This window comes from Ornithorhynchus anatinus, chromosome 1 (genome assembly GCF_004115215.2).
Source record: "Ornithorhynchus anatinus isolate Pmale09 chromosome 1, mOrnAna1.pri.v4, whole genome shotgun sequence".
Taxonomy (NCBI): Eukaryota; Metazoa; Chordata; class Mammalia; order Monotremata; family Ornithorhynchidae; genus Ornithorhynchus; species Ornithorhynchus anatinus.
In genome coordinates, this window is record NC_041728.1 from 75,852,150 (window position 1) to 75,869,374 (window position 17,225).

The 17,225-nt window shown below is 39.7% G+C and overlaps 1 protein-coding gene across 1 annotated transcript in view; it reads right to left on the reverse strand.

The window, feature by feature from the left end:
* Window positions 1-17,225, reverse strand: part of KHDRBS2 (KH RNA binding domain containing, signal transduction associated 2) — a 562,712-nt gene that overhangs the window by 340,590 nt on the left and 204,897 nt on the right. The window contains exon 3 of the mRNA XM_029062307.2: window positions 13,161-13,277. Coding sequence (XP_028918140.1) covers window positions 13,161-13,277 — 117 coding nt within the window. The remainder of the gene's footprint in view (window positions 1-13,160; window positions 13,278-17,225) is intronic.

The window sequence follows — 17,225 nt, forward strand, 5'->3', positions numbered from 1 at the left end:
AGGCTGAAGAAGCAGTTATTATACTCTTCAAGTAAGTGTCAAGATAATGAGGGATTTGCTACCATAAGAGACTGAATATTGAGCTGGAAGGGCCACTGGTCAGACCAAGGAATATGTTTTCACAGTCTGGAGCAAGGGCTGTGGTAAGCCATAAAAGGCACAAGGCATGTGAAGGAAGAGTTGACTGGTATGGCTGATGGGAAAACTATAAAGGCATCAGCACTATTCTTACCTCCAACCAAGTATTCCCTCCGTAGCCAAACTATTAAACTGGTACCATCCCCTTTCATCCACAAGACTTCTTTAGGAGAGAATTCTTGTGACTGGAAGGTCAGATGATTAGCCTATGTGTGTTCAGCAGGAGCCTACTTAATCAGCTTGCCTTTTGCCTTTATTCTTCTTGTTGGACTGCATCTGTTGCCAGCCCCAGACCTGTCCAACTGTCCAAGTCAAAGAAAGCTGATAACCACCATGCTGGCCAAGGGTAGTTTGCTATGGCAGTTCTTCTATTCTTTTTTATTTAAAGAAAAACTCAGCAATTCCCTTTCATTGAACATTTCTTATAGTGTCCCCAAGCTTGTTTTGTGTGAGAACCATTGATATTGGTCTTTATAATGTCACTCCCTCTTGAGTTTCATATACCAATCAGGAGTCCTGTGGCATTCCTTAGCTTTTGGACTCTTTACTGTACCTATTTTTTTTTATTACTGCTTTATGAAAGCAGCTTCTAATGTGTCTATTTTGAAACATCTTATTGACTATTTCTCACACTTGATTTGCACTGAATATTTCAAGAAAATCTCCATTACTAATTGAAAGGACCTAGGATATAAGCTGAATTGAATTTATTGATATTTCAAAAGTAAATAAAACTTTGAATTTAAATGGTACCAGCCAGGAATCTTAAAGTCTTCATAAATATTGCAATGCCTCCATATCTATCACATTTTCATCAAATAGGTAGCATTGGCATTTTATAACAGAAAAGTTGAAAAATTTTCACACTATCATGTCACAATGTTAGGTCAAGAATAAAATATTTCACCATTTTAAGTTTCCTGTTTTCTAGAAATAACATGTTCTCTTATTTGAAACACAAAATATAAGCAACATGTACTTAAAAAAAATCAAGGAAGGTAAGATGTGTGAACTAGTTTCAAAAATCATCACGAAGACCCAAAAGAAATGTGGCTGAAGATGAACTGTTTTAATCAAAATCAAAAATATTTTCAGCACTCTAATACTTTTGCAGATTCCTGGAGGTCCATGTCATTAAACAAATTAACAATGAGGCATAACAAGGGTAAATAGTGGAAGGTGAGTAGATCTTAAAAAAAATCCAATCTAACTCGAATTAAGGGTGGATTCTTCATAGATATGAATTATTATTTTTCCAAGAATCATGTCAATATTGCTTTCTAATTGCATGGATAGCTCCAGTCTTCAGTTCTTGAAAAGATCATATTTTCTGATACTCTCAGAATTATTCTTTGGCAATGAAAATAACTTATTGTACATTTGTCATTTTTTTAACAGTTTTGAATGATTTTGAATATTTCATCAAAGGCTCTGATATGTCTTTCCAGAGGAATTTTTTTCAGTGGTCCCTTGAACTATTGCCACCTTCAAACTTCAAGAATCATGGGCTAAGTCAACAAAGAAGGACATTCGCATACTTCAACCAAGTACTAATTAAAAAAAAAAGGTAGCAATACAATTGAGCACATAGTTGTAGGACTGTATTAAGCACTTGAAAAGTACAGTGATGGAGTGACATGTTTCTTGCCCACAAGGAGAATACACTCTAATACAGGAGACAAGGAAAAAAAATGAATGCTAAGGAGGATGTAATATAAGTTCATAAGTGGTAGAATGACTGAAGAGATGATGTGGCTTAGGGTTCTAGGAAACTAATCAGGATAGGCTTGTTGGAAGAGGTGGGATTTTTAGGAAGGCTTTCCTCACTCCAGTCTTTATTTCACTTTGTTGTCCTGAACATTTTTCTAAAAATATCTCAGTCCACAACTCCCCCTCGAGAACCTCCAATGGATGCCCATCCAACTATATATCAATCAGTGGTATTCACTGAGCACTTACTATGTGCAGAGTGCTGGACTAAGTGCTTGGTAGAGTACAATGTGACAGAAATTGCAGACATGCTCCCTGCTTATAATGAGTTTACAGTCTACATCAGAGAGTCCTTACCATCGCCTTTAAAGCACTGAATCAGCTCATCCCCTTGTACCTTATTTCACTTGACTTCCTACTACAACCAAGACTGCACACTACACTCCTCTAATGCCAACCTACTCACTGTACCACGACTCATCTAAATCAGCACTATCCCCTTACCCACATCCTCCTTCTGGTCTGGACCTCCCTCCTCCTTTACATATGACAGGCCATCACTCTCCCCATCATCAAAGCCTTACTAAAATCACAACTCCTTCAAGAGGTCTTCCACCACTAAGCCCTCCTTCTCCTCCTACTCCTTCTCCCTTCTGCATCTTCTTGGATCTGTACACATTAAGCACTAATCAACCCACGTTCAGTCCCAGAGCATTCATATACATAGCTGTTGGTCTCCCCTCTAGACGGAATGCTTCTGGTGGGCAGGAAACATGTCTACCAACAATTCTGTGTAGTATTATCCCAAGCACTTAGTACTGCGGTTGGCACACAGTAAGGGCTCAATAAATACCATTGATTGATTTAGCTGTGGTCTGGCTGGTTCCACAACAGATTAAGGCATTCTACACTATGGCATGCTAATTAGGAGAAATCCTTCATGATGAGCCAATAAAGGAGTATTCCATATATTCCCCTGATCGATTTGCTTCATTGTTTAAATTACAAAGTCACCAGATCTTACAGTCAGGAAGCCGTGCCAGGGAAGAGGGAGGAGGCGCTTTCTGTGACCCTGTTCCTCTTCAGGTTCTCTCCTTCCCACAGGAGAATTGGTGAGTCTGGCTCCCAACCTCCTTAAGGTTGTCCTTTCTCCCTACCTCCACTGTAGAGGACAGCTCCAATGCAAGGGACCCAAGTCCTCCTCCAGGGTGGTGGGAACTGGCTCACAAATGCTTGATCATGAGACCTCTTCCCTGGTTCCCTTCTTCTGGGTTGACCCTACTGCAAGGACCAGAGAGCAGAGGCTGTCCCGGTCCTATTGAGATGAACCCCATGGCTAAGACTCCAGAACTGACCTCCATGGTGGGAACAGGGTCCTCCTCTGGAGCTGACCCCCAGGGTGGAAACAGGAGTTGGAAGTTACCCGTGCACTTCCTTCTGAAATGACCCTTACTGCAAAGACAGGAGACAGAGGCCAAGGTCTTGTTCTGGAGCTGACCCCCATGGTGGAAACAGGGCAGAGGCCACCCATGGTCCACCACCAGAGCTAAGCTCCACGGCAGCAGACAGGGGGCAGTGGCCACCTACGGTCTCCTCTGGAACTGACCACAATGGCAGTAGTAGGAAGAAGAGGACCAGTGGTATAGGCTTGGATTACAGAGTGTCTGCCACAGTTTCTTCTATTGAAGACATCTGTGGATTGCTGAATCTAGATGGGGACTGGGGCATGCAGCTGTTCGTCTTATTATTCAACCCCTTCTACTAGGGATTGGTAGATCTGGTAGCGCCCCAAGACATATTCATAATCCAATCGAATGCCTCTCGCCAATTTTACCCCTATCACGTGCCCATCTGGCTGATCAGTGGCAGGATGGTGTTACAACAGGCAAAGGCATGAATGAAGAGACAGATGCAGGCATGTAGAGAACAAGTAAAGGTATAATATTGGCTTGGAAATGTAACATCCAGTAAACAGAGTTGAGGTAATACCAATACCTTATACTATATTGTTCTTTTCTCATTAAAATGTTCCAAGTACCCTTCAAAGCAGTGCTAATGGGAATGGTCTTAGGAGCAGATGACGTCTGCAGAGGACAAACTTGGCAGAAAGGATGTCAGAAAATAGGAGGGAGTAGGTTTCTTAATATTGAATGTACTTTCCAAGTGCGTTGTACAGTTTCTGCACACAGTAAGTGCTCAATAAATACGATTGAATGAATAATATTACATATCTAATTAAGGGCAATCATCAACTAGAACCCTGGATCTTTAATTCAAACCAGGAATTACCACTAAAACTACAAGCAGCTTAATCTAGCAAATCTTTATGTCTTGGGCAATAATTCCAACACAGGAAAAACCTTAGCATTATCGATATGGTGCAAATGGCTACTTTGCTGGTTGGTATTGATCATCATCATTAATGGACTTAGCACATATTTGCAGAATAATGAATTATATACTTTAGGGAGTCAGGCAACCCCAAGGAGTCATTGCTTTGGGAACTCTTCTCAGGAGTGCTGTTTCCTGTTAAAGTAGATGTTTGCACTGAGATATCCACACTCTCTCCTGGTATCCCTGTGTTCTGAGGCATGCATGTGAGTGGATGGTAAAGAGAACAGGCACAGGCATAGAACAAAACATGTCTGAGTTATCAAAAGTAGCAGACATCATTTACCATCCACCTGATAAGCCATCAATGAGCATGACAGTAGGTTTAGGAAAAGTTGTGGAGAGGGTGGTGGGGGTCTTTTATATTTTATTTATTAAAAAAAATTTCAATGGAAGAGTTAAAAACAAAAAACACATGAAAAATAGCTTGCCCATAATTTTCCCTTGCACAACTAGAGAAACCAGAGCAAGGAAGCAATAGTAAAATAGCAAGACCTATACAAGCAAGGGCTGTCATTTTCAGGGGGCAGGGAAACTTCACAAGACTTTTACACCCGGGAAAATTTGAAGGACTGATTTGAGCAGTTGCATGATTAGACTGTAAGCCCGTGATTAGACTGTAAGCCCGTCAAAGGGCAGGGACTGTCTCTGTTGCCGATTTGTAAATTCCAGGCACTTAGTACAGTGCTCTGCACATAGTAAGCACTCAATAAATACTATTGAATGAACTTCTCTGTGCCTCAGTTGAGCACAGAGGCTCCTCGGGCCTCATAACCATGTATGAACCCCACATGATATAACCTGATTATCCTGCATCTATCCCAGTGCTTAGAACAGTGGTTGGCACATAGTAAGTGCTTAACGAATACCATAATAATTATTATTATAACGGGTGATAATCGAACCATGCAAACTGATAGATCAAACAGTATTTACTGACTACACATTGTTTGAATATTATAAATAATAATGATAATGACTGTGACATTAGTAAAACACTTACTCTGTGTCAAGCACAGTTTTAAGCACTGGGGAAAATACAAAATAGTCAGGATAGACACAGTCCCTGCCCTACATAGAGCTCACAGTCTAAGAAGGAGAGAGAACAGGAATTCAATCTCCATTTTTCAAATGAGTTAAATGAGTCACAGAGAAGAAAAATGTCTTGCCCAAGGTCAAATGGCAGACAAGTGGCAGAGTCGGGATTAGAACCCAGGTCCTCTGACTCCCAGGCCTGTACTTTTTCTACTAGGCCATATTGCTTCTCTGCTTCAATATTCATTGGCTACCTGAGTGCAGAACACATGTATTAAAGATCGGGAGATGCAAGTGAAGAATACATTATGTTCTCTGGCCATACAGAGCTTACATTCTAACTGGGGAGAGGACAGACAAAGTGATATTGAATATACACAAATACATAAGTGCAGAAAACTGCTGAAGGGTTATGGGCAGGATTGTGTCTATTGTTGTACTGTACTCTCCCAGGTGCTTTGTATAGTTCTCAAAGTGAATGAAGAGTTGATCAGGATTGTGTAGTGATAATTACTGTGGGAACACTTGGAAGAGATGGGATTTTTGGAGGGTTTCGAGGGTGGGGAGGGCTGAGTTTTGACAGATATGGGGGCAGAAGCGAGTTCAAATTCCTGGGGACATTGTGAGGAAAGGGTGAGAGACAGGTCAAGATGTGACTGGTGCTCATCTGGAAGTGGGAATGATGATGATGATGGTATTTGTTAAGCACTTACTATGTGCCAAGTGCTGGGGTGGATACAAGGTAATCAGGTTGTCCCACATGGGGCTCACAGTCTTAACTTCTCCGTACCTCGGTTACCTCATTTGTAAAATGGAGATTAAGTGACTTGACCAAAGTCACACAGCCGACAAGTGGCAGAGTTGGGATTAGAACCCAAGACCTCTGACTTCCCAGCCTGTGCTCTAACCACTAAGCTTGATGCTCTGGAGTGAAGAATGGAGTGAAAGGTGGAGTGAAGAAGATGATCAGTAGAGTAAAGGGTGAGAAGAGCTGTTAAATAACATGGAAAAAGCTCATGGAAAGTTGTAAAGCTGATAATAAGGATCTTTGTTAATGTCCTGTAGACTATAAACTCCTAAACTGTAAGCTCTTTGTAGGCAGGGAACATGTCTGCCACCTCTGTTAGTGTACTCTTCTGAGCATTTACTCCTGAGCACTGCACACCGTAAGCACTCCATTCATTCATCCAATTATCTTTATTGAGCACTTATTGTGTGCAGAGCACCATACTAAGCGCTTGGAAAGTACAATGCAGCAATAAAGAGAGACAATCCCTGCCCACAATAGGCTCACAGTCTAGAGAAGGGGAGACAGGCATCAATATAAGTAAACAGACATTACTATGAATAAATAGAATTATAGATATATACATGTGTACATAAGTGCTGTGGGGTGGGAAGAGGGGAAACAGCAAAGGGAGCAAGTCACGGTGATCCAAAAGGAGGAAGAACTGAGGAAAAGAGGAGCTTAGTCTCGGAAGGCCTCTTAGAGGAAGTGCACCTTCAGTAGTACTTTGAAGGAGGGAAGAGTGATTGGCGGATTTGAGGAGGGAGGGCATTTCAGACTAGAGGTAGGATGTGTGCCAGGGGTTGGCGGGGAGACAAGTGAAATGGAGCCACAGTGAGAAGGTTTGCACTAGAGGAGAGGAGTATGAGGGCTGTAGAAGGGGAGTAGGGAGGAGAGGTAGGAAGGGGCATTGTGATGGACAGCTTCAAAGCCAATAGTAAGGAATAACAACAAATATATCAATCAATAATACATCAATAAATCAATAAATATGATTGATGGATGTATCGATGCGTAGGGACCTGAGGAAGCATTGGAAGGCTCTGAGGAGAGAGGAGGCATATTCTGAGTAATGACAAGTTGTGCGGTGGTATAGGTACTGCATGAAGGGGAAATTCACAGGAGGAAGGGTAACCAGCAAGGTCAGTTGTGCATGGGTGGAGAAATGAAAAATCCATGAAATACTATTTGTGGGAAAATCAGCAGGTTATGGCAGTAGGTTGAGTGTGAAAGAAGAAGGACAATGAGAAGTTTAGGACAATACCAATTTTAAGGGCTTTAGGCACAGAGTTGATGATAGTATAAACAGAGATGAAGTATTTGAGAGGAAGGAAAGTTAGTTGTTTTCTTTAAATATAGGTGATATGGATATGTTTGAAGTAAGAGGTGAAAGAGCCATCAGAGTGTGAGAAGAGAAAGGTGGTAGTTAATGAGCACAAAAAGACTAATTAAAGGTGATAAGTGATGGTATTGAAGGTGCAAGTGGGATGTTTAGATTTTTGAATGCAGTCTGGTGGTATCCTTTTAAAAATGGCCAAGGATAGGACAGAGTATGAAGGGGTGGGAGGCAAAAATCCTCAGGTGGTGCAGAAGCACTGAGATGATCTGAGAGACTCCTTTGGTGACTATAAGAAAAGAAAATGAGGGGTGGTTGAAGAAATAAAATTAGAATCAGAACACAATATTTTTTTCAGTGCAACTCCTATATTGAATATAGGAGAAAGGTCAAGGAAGTTTAGGACAGAGACAAGTCTGTTTTTTTTTTTTCCCTTTAACTATGACACTGGAAACCTGAATGGCTACTGCATCTGTAGTTGTACAGGATCAAATCCAGTCTCATAATAATAATAATGATAATAGTATTTGTTAAGCACTTACCACGTGCCAGGCATTCTACTAACCTCTGGGGTATATACTAGATAATACAAGATAAGATATCCCTGGTCCACATGGGGCTTCCCAGTCTTAATCTTCATTTTACAGATGAGGAAACTGAGGTACAGAGAAGAAGTGACTTGGTCCAAGGTCATACACAGCAGAAAAGTGGTGAGGCTGGTATTAGGACCCTGATCATTCATTCATTCAATAGTATTTATTGAGCGCTTATTATGTGCAGAGCACTGCACTAAGCGCTTGGAATGAACAAGTGGGCAACAGATAGAGACAGTCCCTGCCGTTTGACGGGTTTACAGTCTAATCTGGGGAGACAGACAGACAGACAAGAACAATGGCAATAAACAGAGTCAAGGGGAAGAACATCTCGTAAAAACAATGGCAACTAAATAGAATCAAGGCGATGTACATTTCATTAACAAAATAAATAGGGTAATTAGAATATATACAGTTGAGCAGACAAGTACAGTGCTGAGGGGATGGGAAGGGAGAGGGGCAGGAGCAGAGGGAAATGGGGGAAAAAGAGGGTTAAGCTGCAGAGAGGTGAAGGGGGGTGGTAGAGGGAGTAGAGGGAGAAGGGGAGCTCAGTCTGGGGAGGCCTCTTGGAGGAGGTGAGTTTTAAGTAGGGTTTTGAAGAGGGGAAGAGAATGAGTTTGGCGGAGGTGAGGAGGGAGGGCGTTCCAGGACCGCGGGAGGACATGGCCCAGGGGTCGACGGTGGGATAGGCGAGACCGAGGGACAGTGAGGAGGTGGGCGGCAGAGGAGCGGAACGTGCGGGGTGAGCGGTAGAAAGAGAGAAGGGAGGAGAGGTAGGAAGGGGCAAGGTGATGTAGAGCCTTGAAGCCTAGAGTGAGGAGTTTTTGTTTGGAGCGGGGGTTGATAGGCAACCACTGGAGGTGTTTAAGAAGGGGAGTGACATGCCCAGATTGTTTCTGCTCCTGCAGATTGTTCTGATCCTCTGGGATGCCTTTGCTCTTTCTACTAGGCCAGGGTGGCTTTTTGAGGACGAAAGAAGAGAGAAAATGGAGTTGGAAGATGGAGACAAGAAAGGGAGAATGGAGATGACATGACAGTTGGAGGCTATGAAAGAATCAGGGAGTTTCATTTTGAGAACAGAGGATGTAACAGGAAGGAAAAATAGAATGGTGGTTAAGAGTTTTAACATGCTGTGGGCGCGGAGTAGAGGATATGGACAAACCCTCACATTTAGGAAAGGAAGGTGGGAGAAGACAAAATCATTTAGGGTAGAATCAAGAAGTTAAGAGTTCTTGTAGGGGAAAAACATCAGGTTAAGGATGAGCGGGTATGGGTAAGGTGGCAGATTAGGATGGGCTAGTTCAAAATGAATGCGGTAGAGGATCAGGTTTGTTTTCCCCTAGAAATATAATCAGATATTGTTGACAAGTTCAGTATTGAGGCCCATTTACATTTTCCATTTCTTTCAAAAGATATATTTTTTGTTTTCTATTCAAACAGAAATTGCAAAAATAAGGCATAACTCTTCTTCTTCCCCAAACTTTTCAATCGGCATTACTAAAATTATCAGTACTACAGCTGAAGAGTCAAACTACCCTGAAGACTGCTAGTAAAGCACACAAAACTGCTTAGCTATTTGGAAGGGTTTAACCATATGGTGCACAATGGACTTCTGCTTTGAATATTTTGTGACATGCCAATTCATTTTCCAGGGTGTTTTAATGTGTTATAAATGCCATTTTTACTTTACATGCTAGTTTTTTACAGTATTGCACTGATTGTTTCTCATGGTAACCAAAAAGAAAAATTCCTGTGTCTGAGATTTAACTGCAAAATGGGGAATGTGTTCTTTTTATTGGTATGATTATACATAGTAGGAATTCTGTGCTCACATGGTTTTGGCAAATGGGAAAAGGAAATGAAGGATACAGTCAATGAGATAAGGGAAATTTAGTGTTAGTTGTAAACTGGAGTTCTCATTCCTTTTCTCTTCCCTTTAGCGCTATGGATAGACCCCTTTTAAGGAAATGAAAAGATTAGATTTAAAGAATGAACTCCCCAGTTTCTAGACCCAATTAAGAATGGTGCAAGACATTATTCAGGATGGTGAAAAATTATCTGACTGATTTGTTCCATGTAGTGGTAGGCACCTTAGTAGTGTTATTAAGCAATTACATTTTTTTCCAGGTATCCATTAAGAGTTGGAGAAAAATACAAGTGCAATACTTCAGATAGAGAGAGGCCTCAGTCCACCAGAGACTCACAATCTAGGGAGGGAGAGAGAGAACAACACCGAAACAGTAACAAGACAAATTCAACAGAAACAACAGAAGTCCATTTCTGCCCTAAGAGAATAGTCATCAGTCTACTTCTGAACTTTACTGGCCCTCCTCTATACCAATTGGATAACAGAAGCCAAAAAATTTAACTCAATTTATCTGAGTTGCCTAGATGGTGCTAACCAACCATATCACTTTCCAGTCCCCACTTGAGCTAGGCTGTGTAAATGAGGCCCTTTTCTCCCTCAGATCTTATCCATTATGTTGCCAGTTCCACCAAGATAGAAGAGAGTGAAATGTGTATGAAAATGTTCTTTGCCTAAATTTATGCCAAGGGAATAACTATGTAGTGACTATGTAGACTTGGTCTCTTTTGCCCAAATGAGCAATATAATTCAATTCTGAAATGTTTTTAAAAAATATCTTGGTTAATAGAAAGCAAACATTTTAACCCAAATTATTTAGATACCCTATTCCCCACTTCACCCTCAAAGAATCTAGGTTGCTTCCAACTTGCATTAAACTGACAAATTACCTCCCTTCACCCCAAATCATACAAACCCACCAACAATCTCTATCAAATGCACACTTTTTCATTCCCTCAGCACATTTGTCCATTTGGCCTTCAGTTGTTTTTTCACACAATTGAAAATATTTTCAGTCGGTCACCTTTTTAGAATATAAGCTCCTTGTAGATAGCGACTATGTCATTTACTTGCTTTGTGTTTCCTAAATGCTCAGTGCAGTGCATTTGTGCCCAGTGCATTTAATGTATACTATTGCAAAAACTCCTAATAATGTCTTTTTTTTTCCAATTCAGTCTCCAGGAAACGTGTAACAGTCTAGTATGACAAGCTACCCTTTGCAAAAAAGGTCTATTTTAGCAGGAGAAGTTCTGGCTTTGGATAAGCACATAATGTTGGAAAAGAAACATAGTTTTCTTTAGAATATTGCTTTTGAAGTCCTGCTTTCTCCACCTTCAAATATTTAAATGGCAAATGTCATTAAATTTTAGATTTTAGGTTTTTAAGCTTTTCTTTTCAAATGTTAAAGACCAACCACCTAAAGCAAAGTCATCTGTAGTGAAAAGATGAAATAAAAGCAACAAATACCAATACAGGAAAAATGGAACACTAGACACTGAATTGGATTTGCCAGAATTTCAGGTGAAACAACTTTTTCATACCCGATAAAATACCCAATATTTATTCAAATACCTAAGGAAAAGAAAAATTCAAGTTTTCTAAATATGAAGGAACTGCAACATTTGCATATGCAAAGTCCCACATCTTTGACCTACAATATTTGGCTATGTAAACAAAAAGAGGATGTTTGTATCAAGGGTGGAAACGTTTTAAAGTAAAAGAAATATTATTTGGTGAAGTAAAATAAAACAGAAAGATTATCTACAGCAAACTATCATCAATGAAATGGTTCCCCTTTGAGGGAAAGAGAAAAATCATTTAAATGTCTTTCTCTACCTTTAAAATTAATTTTATTATTGGAATACCAAATTATAGGATGCTTATCTGCCTTCATGAATCCATTTTAATCCTGCATCTTTATACCCTACTAATTTCAAAGAAAATTTCAGTTCACTTATTCAAATGTTCAAAAAGAGGGTAAAAGAAATCAAGAAAAAAATGTCTTTTACAAAGAAATCATCATCTGGATGCCATTAGTTATTTATAATAGCATTACTGAGTATACTCGGTGAAATGGATGGCAGCCACCCAATAAATCAATCAATGATATTTGCTGAGTTCTTATTGTTTTCAGAGCACAGTATTAAGTACCCATGAGTGGTAATGTGCAGAAACATAGGAATGATCTACTTTGGACTAGTAGGTGCCAAATAAAAAACACATTTTTCCTTCCAAATTTTTAAATGACTTGACTGTTATCACCATTATATGGAGCCTTAATATGACTATGAATAGGAAAAAGGTAAAAATGTTTACCATATGGTATATTTCCCCACTCATTTCTTTTTCAAGAAAGTCCCATTCAATGTTTCCAAGAAATTCATAAAGACCATTTAAATCACATGCAGGAAAATAAATAAAATTGCTCCATTATGGCCATGCACTACTTCAAAATATCAGGGCCATACAACCAACCCTAAGGAAGAAAACTGTGGCATTCCAGTCACACCTTAAGTATAATATTCAAGATGATATCCAAGCTACACTTCAATAATCCACTTAGCTGATTATAGCATTTTAACAATTAACTATATCTTTAAATGGCTGTGCATTAAACTCCCAAAGGAATGAAATCTGAAAATAAATTGTGCTAAAATCATACAGAAGCAGTCCCTACCTAGCTATACATTCTAAAATCAGTCCACAACTTCACTGAATCATAAAATACAATAAAATGGAAAAGAAATTTCACCAAGCTGGGCAATTCTTTCATTTCCTTCTTTTTCAAAACACTTTCATGAAACTGAAACATTTGTATTAAAGACAGCTATATTTTAAAAAACAGATAAATTTTAAATTTTCAGATAAATATTAGAAGTTCCTTAAGAAAAATCTCATGAAGGTGAAAATGGAAGAAGCAAATATTTGAAAACAGTTAAAAGCTGTGACTCAACAATAACAAAAAAGGAATAATGATGGGGTGGAGAAAATTAACAATGAAATATATAGTGGAGAATACAGAAAGCACATCAAAGTATGGGAACAACTTGCCTGAGAGAAGAAAGAGGGAGTCAGAGAAAGGCCAAGAGTGAAAGAAGGAAAGGGGGGAAAGAGTTGCTAAGAAGACCAAAGGGATCCAAAAATGAAAGTAAAGGGAAGGAACAGGATGAAAATGGAGGCATATTGTGTAGTCTCAGAATGGACTATCAGAAACATAGGTAGGAAGTTGCAAGGGACAATGTGGATTTGCTTAAATGACATTTTTCATGGTGTGCAAGTGAAGTATCAAAATAAAAAGAAAAATACCTTAGCTTTATCCCTCATTGAGCCTTTACCAAGGATAGACATTTTAGCACCTGTCTCTTCCTGAAGCCTCTTCAAGGAGTTTCCTCTTGGTCCAAGCAATTTCCCCACAAAATTGAACTAGAAAAATCAATAATAAAATGTCCATTTAAAATAATTATAGGCTAAAGAAATTATTTATCATAAGCACAATAAAATGCAGACAATATAAAGTCAGATGAGAAAATACTAGATAACAATGAAGTGGTCTGCTCATTTATGGGTAGGAGAACCGATTCTTCAGGAGACCAGTGTCTATTTTCTGAGTTTAGAATGGATAGACCCTTAGTGGAGTGAATAACTGAATGCAAAAGTGATCTAATCCTTTCCCAAAGATTGGATAGGGACCAAAAACTCTAATGTAGTAGGAAAACAAAACAAAACAAAAAAAGGTATTAAATGTTTTATAAATTCTAGTGGGTGACCATCTTTCAATTATTACTTAAGCATCAGAAAGTTTTTGAAAACCAGATTTCTTTTTAACCAAACTAAATGGACAAGTGATTGGTAGTCACTCTGAGGAAATGAGTAAACCACTGGTTTGCACTCACAATCCTATCCCTTTGCAGGATTGGAGAGACGAAAACACCAAGTCCTTTTCTCCATAGGACAAAGTACCACATTCTCTTGTGCTAGACATAACCAGCCAGCCACTTCTATGCTTACTGTGGGCCCACCTTAGCCCTATCTCCATGCCAGCTAGTCATGCTTAAAGGTTCCACAGAAGATGCTTGAAACATCCTCACCCCTGGTTCTTCTAATCCAAGGTAGCTGTGTTGTGGAGCAAGTACATGAAAGGAAGAAATGAGGAGTGGCATAGGAGGAAGCCATTAGGAATTGGGGTTAATTAAGTTTCAACACCAAAGGATTTATTTGATCCTGAATTTTTCCTTGAAACATAAGAAATTTAATACAGCTAGCTCCCCTATTACTTGTGGATCATGTTCTGGCTGAGCCCTACATTAAGAAATCCTTCCATTGTAAGAAATTCTCACCCCATGTCTGATGCTGAATTCCTTTGCACAGCCACCCCTTCGTATACCAAGTTGCACTGTATCCAGTAAGACATACATTGTTGGAAGAACATTCCCTAATCCTGACCTTGCTTTCTATCCATAGGTCTTGGGGGGAAAAACCTCAATTCTGGCTGAGCTGAGTGTAGCTATTTCTAAGGATTTCCCCTTACTACTTTGGGCTTTTTTTCCTATCTAATTAGTCCTAGAAAAAAATTAAATATCTCAGTCACAGTCACTTTAAGACTTTGTTTCTAAAGGAGACATTTTAACTGTCTTTATTTGAACCATTTTAGTATACTTCTATTTGTAATAGTACCTCAGTAAACATTGCTATCTTAAATTATCATCACCAATGGTATTTTTTGAACAAATACTTCATGGAGAGCTCTACACTGAACAGCATGGGGAATTAGGAAAGAAGATGGTGACAGTTTCTGTCATTGCAGGCTTTTAAATGTAATAAGGGGAAGGATAAAGTACAAAAAAGAATGTACATTTAGAAAAAATACTCAAATAGGGCATAAAATTTATGTATACAAACAATAGAAATGTGTTGGCAAGATTTTGTGTGAACAGAAACACTGAAACATCTAGGGTGATTGCTAATGTCTGGGTCACTTTTACAGAAAAACTTCATATTATTAATACAATTTGCTAAATGCCAGCTGTGTGTATTGATTCCGGAGGGCTGAGCCTTGAGATATGCCCACAGACAAAAGGAGAAGAGAGAAAATGGAGTCAGCAAAGGAGACAGAGAAAAGTAGGTCAGAGGTATAAACATGAAAAGAAAAGTGAATATTGGGCCCAGATACCAACACTAGACAGAGTTGAGGTGGAGACTACAGATTTCAGTAGCATAAGACAGCAGAGGGTCAAAAAGGATTAAAACATAATCAGGTATAACGAGAGAAAGTTCACAAAAGACCTTGGATTAAGGGAGTTATAAACTATTTTTCAGAGAATAAAGGAGAGCATCAAGAGAAAATAGGGGTAGCAGATGGTTAGTCATTGTGCTTTGGAATGTAGAACATAATAAATTAGAGTACTTTTTTAAATTTTTATGATCTTCAAGTGCTTACTAGGAACCAGGCACTGTACTAAAAAATGAGGAAGATACAAAGAGGCTAATCAGGGTTTACACAGTCCCTATCCCATTTGGGACTCACAGCCTTAACATCCCATTTTACAGTGGTAATGAAGTAACTGAGGCATAGTGAAGTTAAACATCTTGCCCAAGGTCACAGAGCAGACAAGTGGTGGACCTGGGATTAGAATCCATGCCCCTCTGACAGCCTAGGTCCATATTCTATCCCCTAGGCCATGTTGCTTCTCATTTGGTTTCAACTCCCAACTCCACGTGAATGATTCTTACGGTTACATCTCCAGTCCTGACCTCTCTCCTTTGCAATGTCCATTTCCTCCTGCCTTTAGCACATCTCTATCTGTACAGTAGACACCTCACACTTAACATGTTCAAAACAGAATTCCTCATCTACCCACCCAAATTCTGTCCTTGCCCTGACTTTCCCATCACCACAGATATCACCACAATTCTCCCCGTCTCACAAGCCCATAACTTTGGCAACATCCTTGCCCAATGTCCCACATACAACCCACACATTCAATTTGTCACCAAATCCTGTGCATTCTATAATAACATTTCTAGAATGCACCCTTTTCTAGGCATTCAAACTGCTACTACGCTGATCCCAAGCCCTTTTTTCCCCACCATGACTAATGCATCAGTCTCCTCGTTGAACTCCCTGCCTCTTGTCCCTCCCCTCTCCAGTCCATTGTCCAGTCCAGTCCTGCTGCCATCCTCGATATTCTGAAAAACACTTCAGCCAATAGCTCCTCCACTCCACATCAAATAATATGTCTTTATCATTGGCTTTAAGGAACTCAATCATTTCTCTTCCTCCTACCTTACTTCACTGATTTCTTTCCACATCCCAACCTGCACACTCCACTCCAGAGGACGGTCTCTGGCTCACAAGACATGGGCTCAGATCTACCTCTATTCCTATAAAGCTGAGGGATACATACATACCTTTCTACAGTAAGAAGGGGCACCCTATCTTAGAGGGTTCACCTCAGGTTAGTTGATCACTTTTTGACATAGGTCTTATAGCACGTTCAAGAGTCATCAGAGTTTCATTTGGTCCTCTTTCTGCTTTGGTTACCTTTTTGCAAAATGTAATGCAATGTTTGGAGTTGATGTAACTGATACACAGAATGGCGATCATAACCAGGGATCCTAAAGGCTGGCCAAATCTTGAACTACATATAAATTTGAGTAGAATGCAAAGGAAGGAAACCAAGATGGAAGAGATATCTTTGTGGCTGCTACAAAAATACTTTGCGATCAAAGAGTGTATTTAGACACTGCAGGTAACCCTGAATTTCCATATTTTCTGCGTTTCCTTGAAAGTTAAGCTGTGGGAGACACTGGGTTAAGTGTCCAGGCAAGCTGCTGTCCAGCCCATGAAGTACAGCTCACTGCCCAAGTCCTAGATGAATTGAAAGCATAAAACTCAGGTTATCAGAAGTATGAAACTCCAGTGTGTGTAGCAGAGATCTGAAAAGATCATCCTTCCATTTGTATACTCAAAGTATCCAGGATCAGTTCCTGTCCCAGTTGGCAACTTTTTCTGTAATCTTTATGTTCATTCATTCTGATGCCATTTCAAATCAACGAAAACAAAACTTAAAGAGGACTTAGAAATGAAGAAAGAGAATATGTTATGGATTTTATTTTCTTTTTTACACACGTGAAACTTTCAATCACTCGATCACATTTACTGAGAGCTTACTATCTGTAGACCACTATAATAACAATAATAATAATGTTAGTATTTGTTAAGTGCTTACTATGTGCAGAGCACTGTTCTAAGCATTGGGGTAAATACAGGGTAATCAGGTTGTCCCACATGAGGCTCCCAGTCTTCATCCTCATTTTACAGATGAGGTAGCTAAGGCCCAGAGAAGTTAAGTGACTTGCCCACAGTCACAC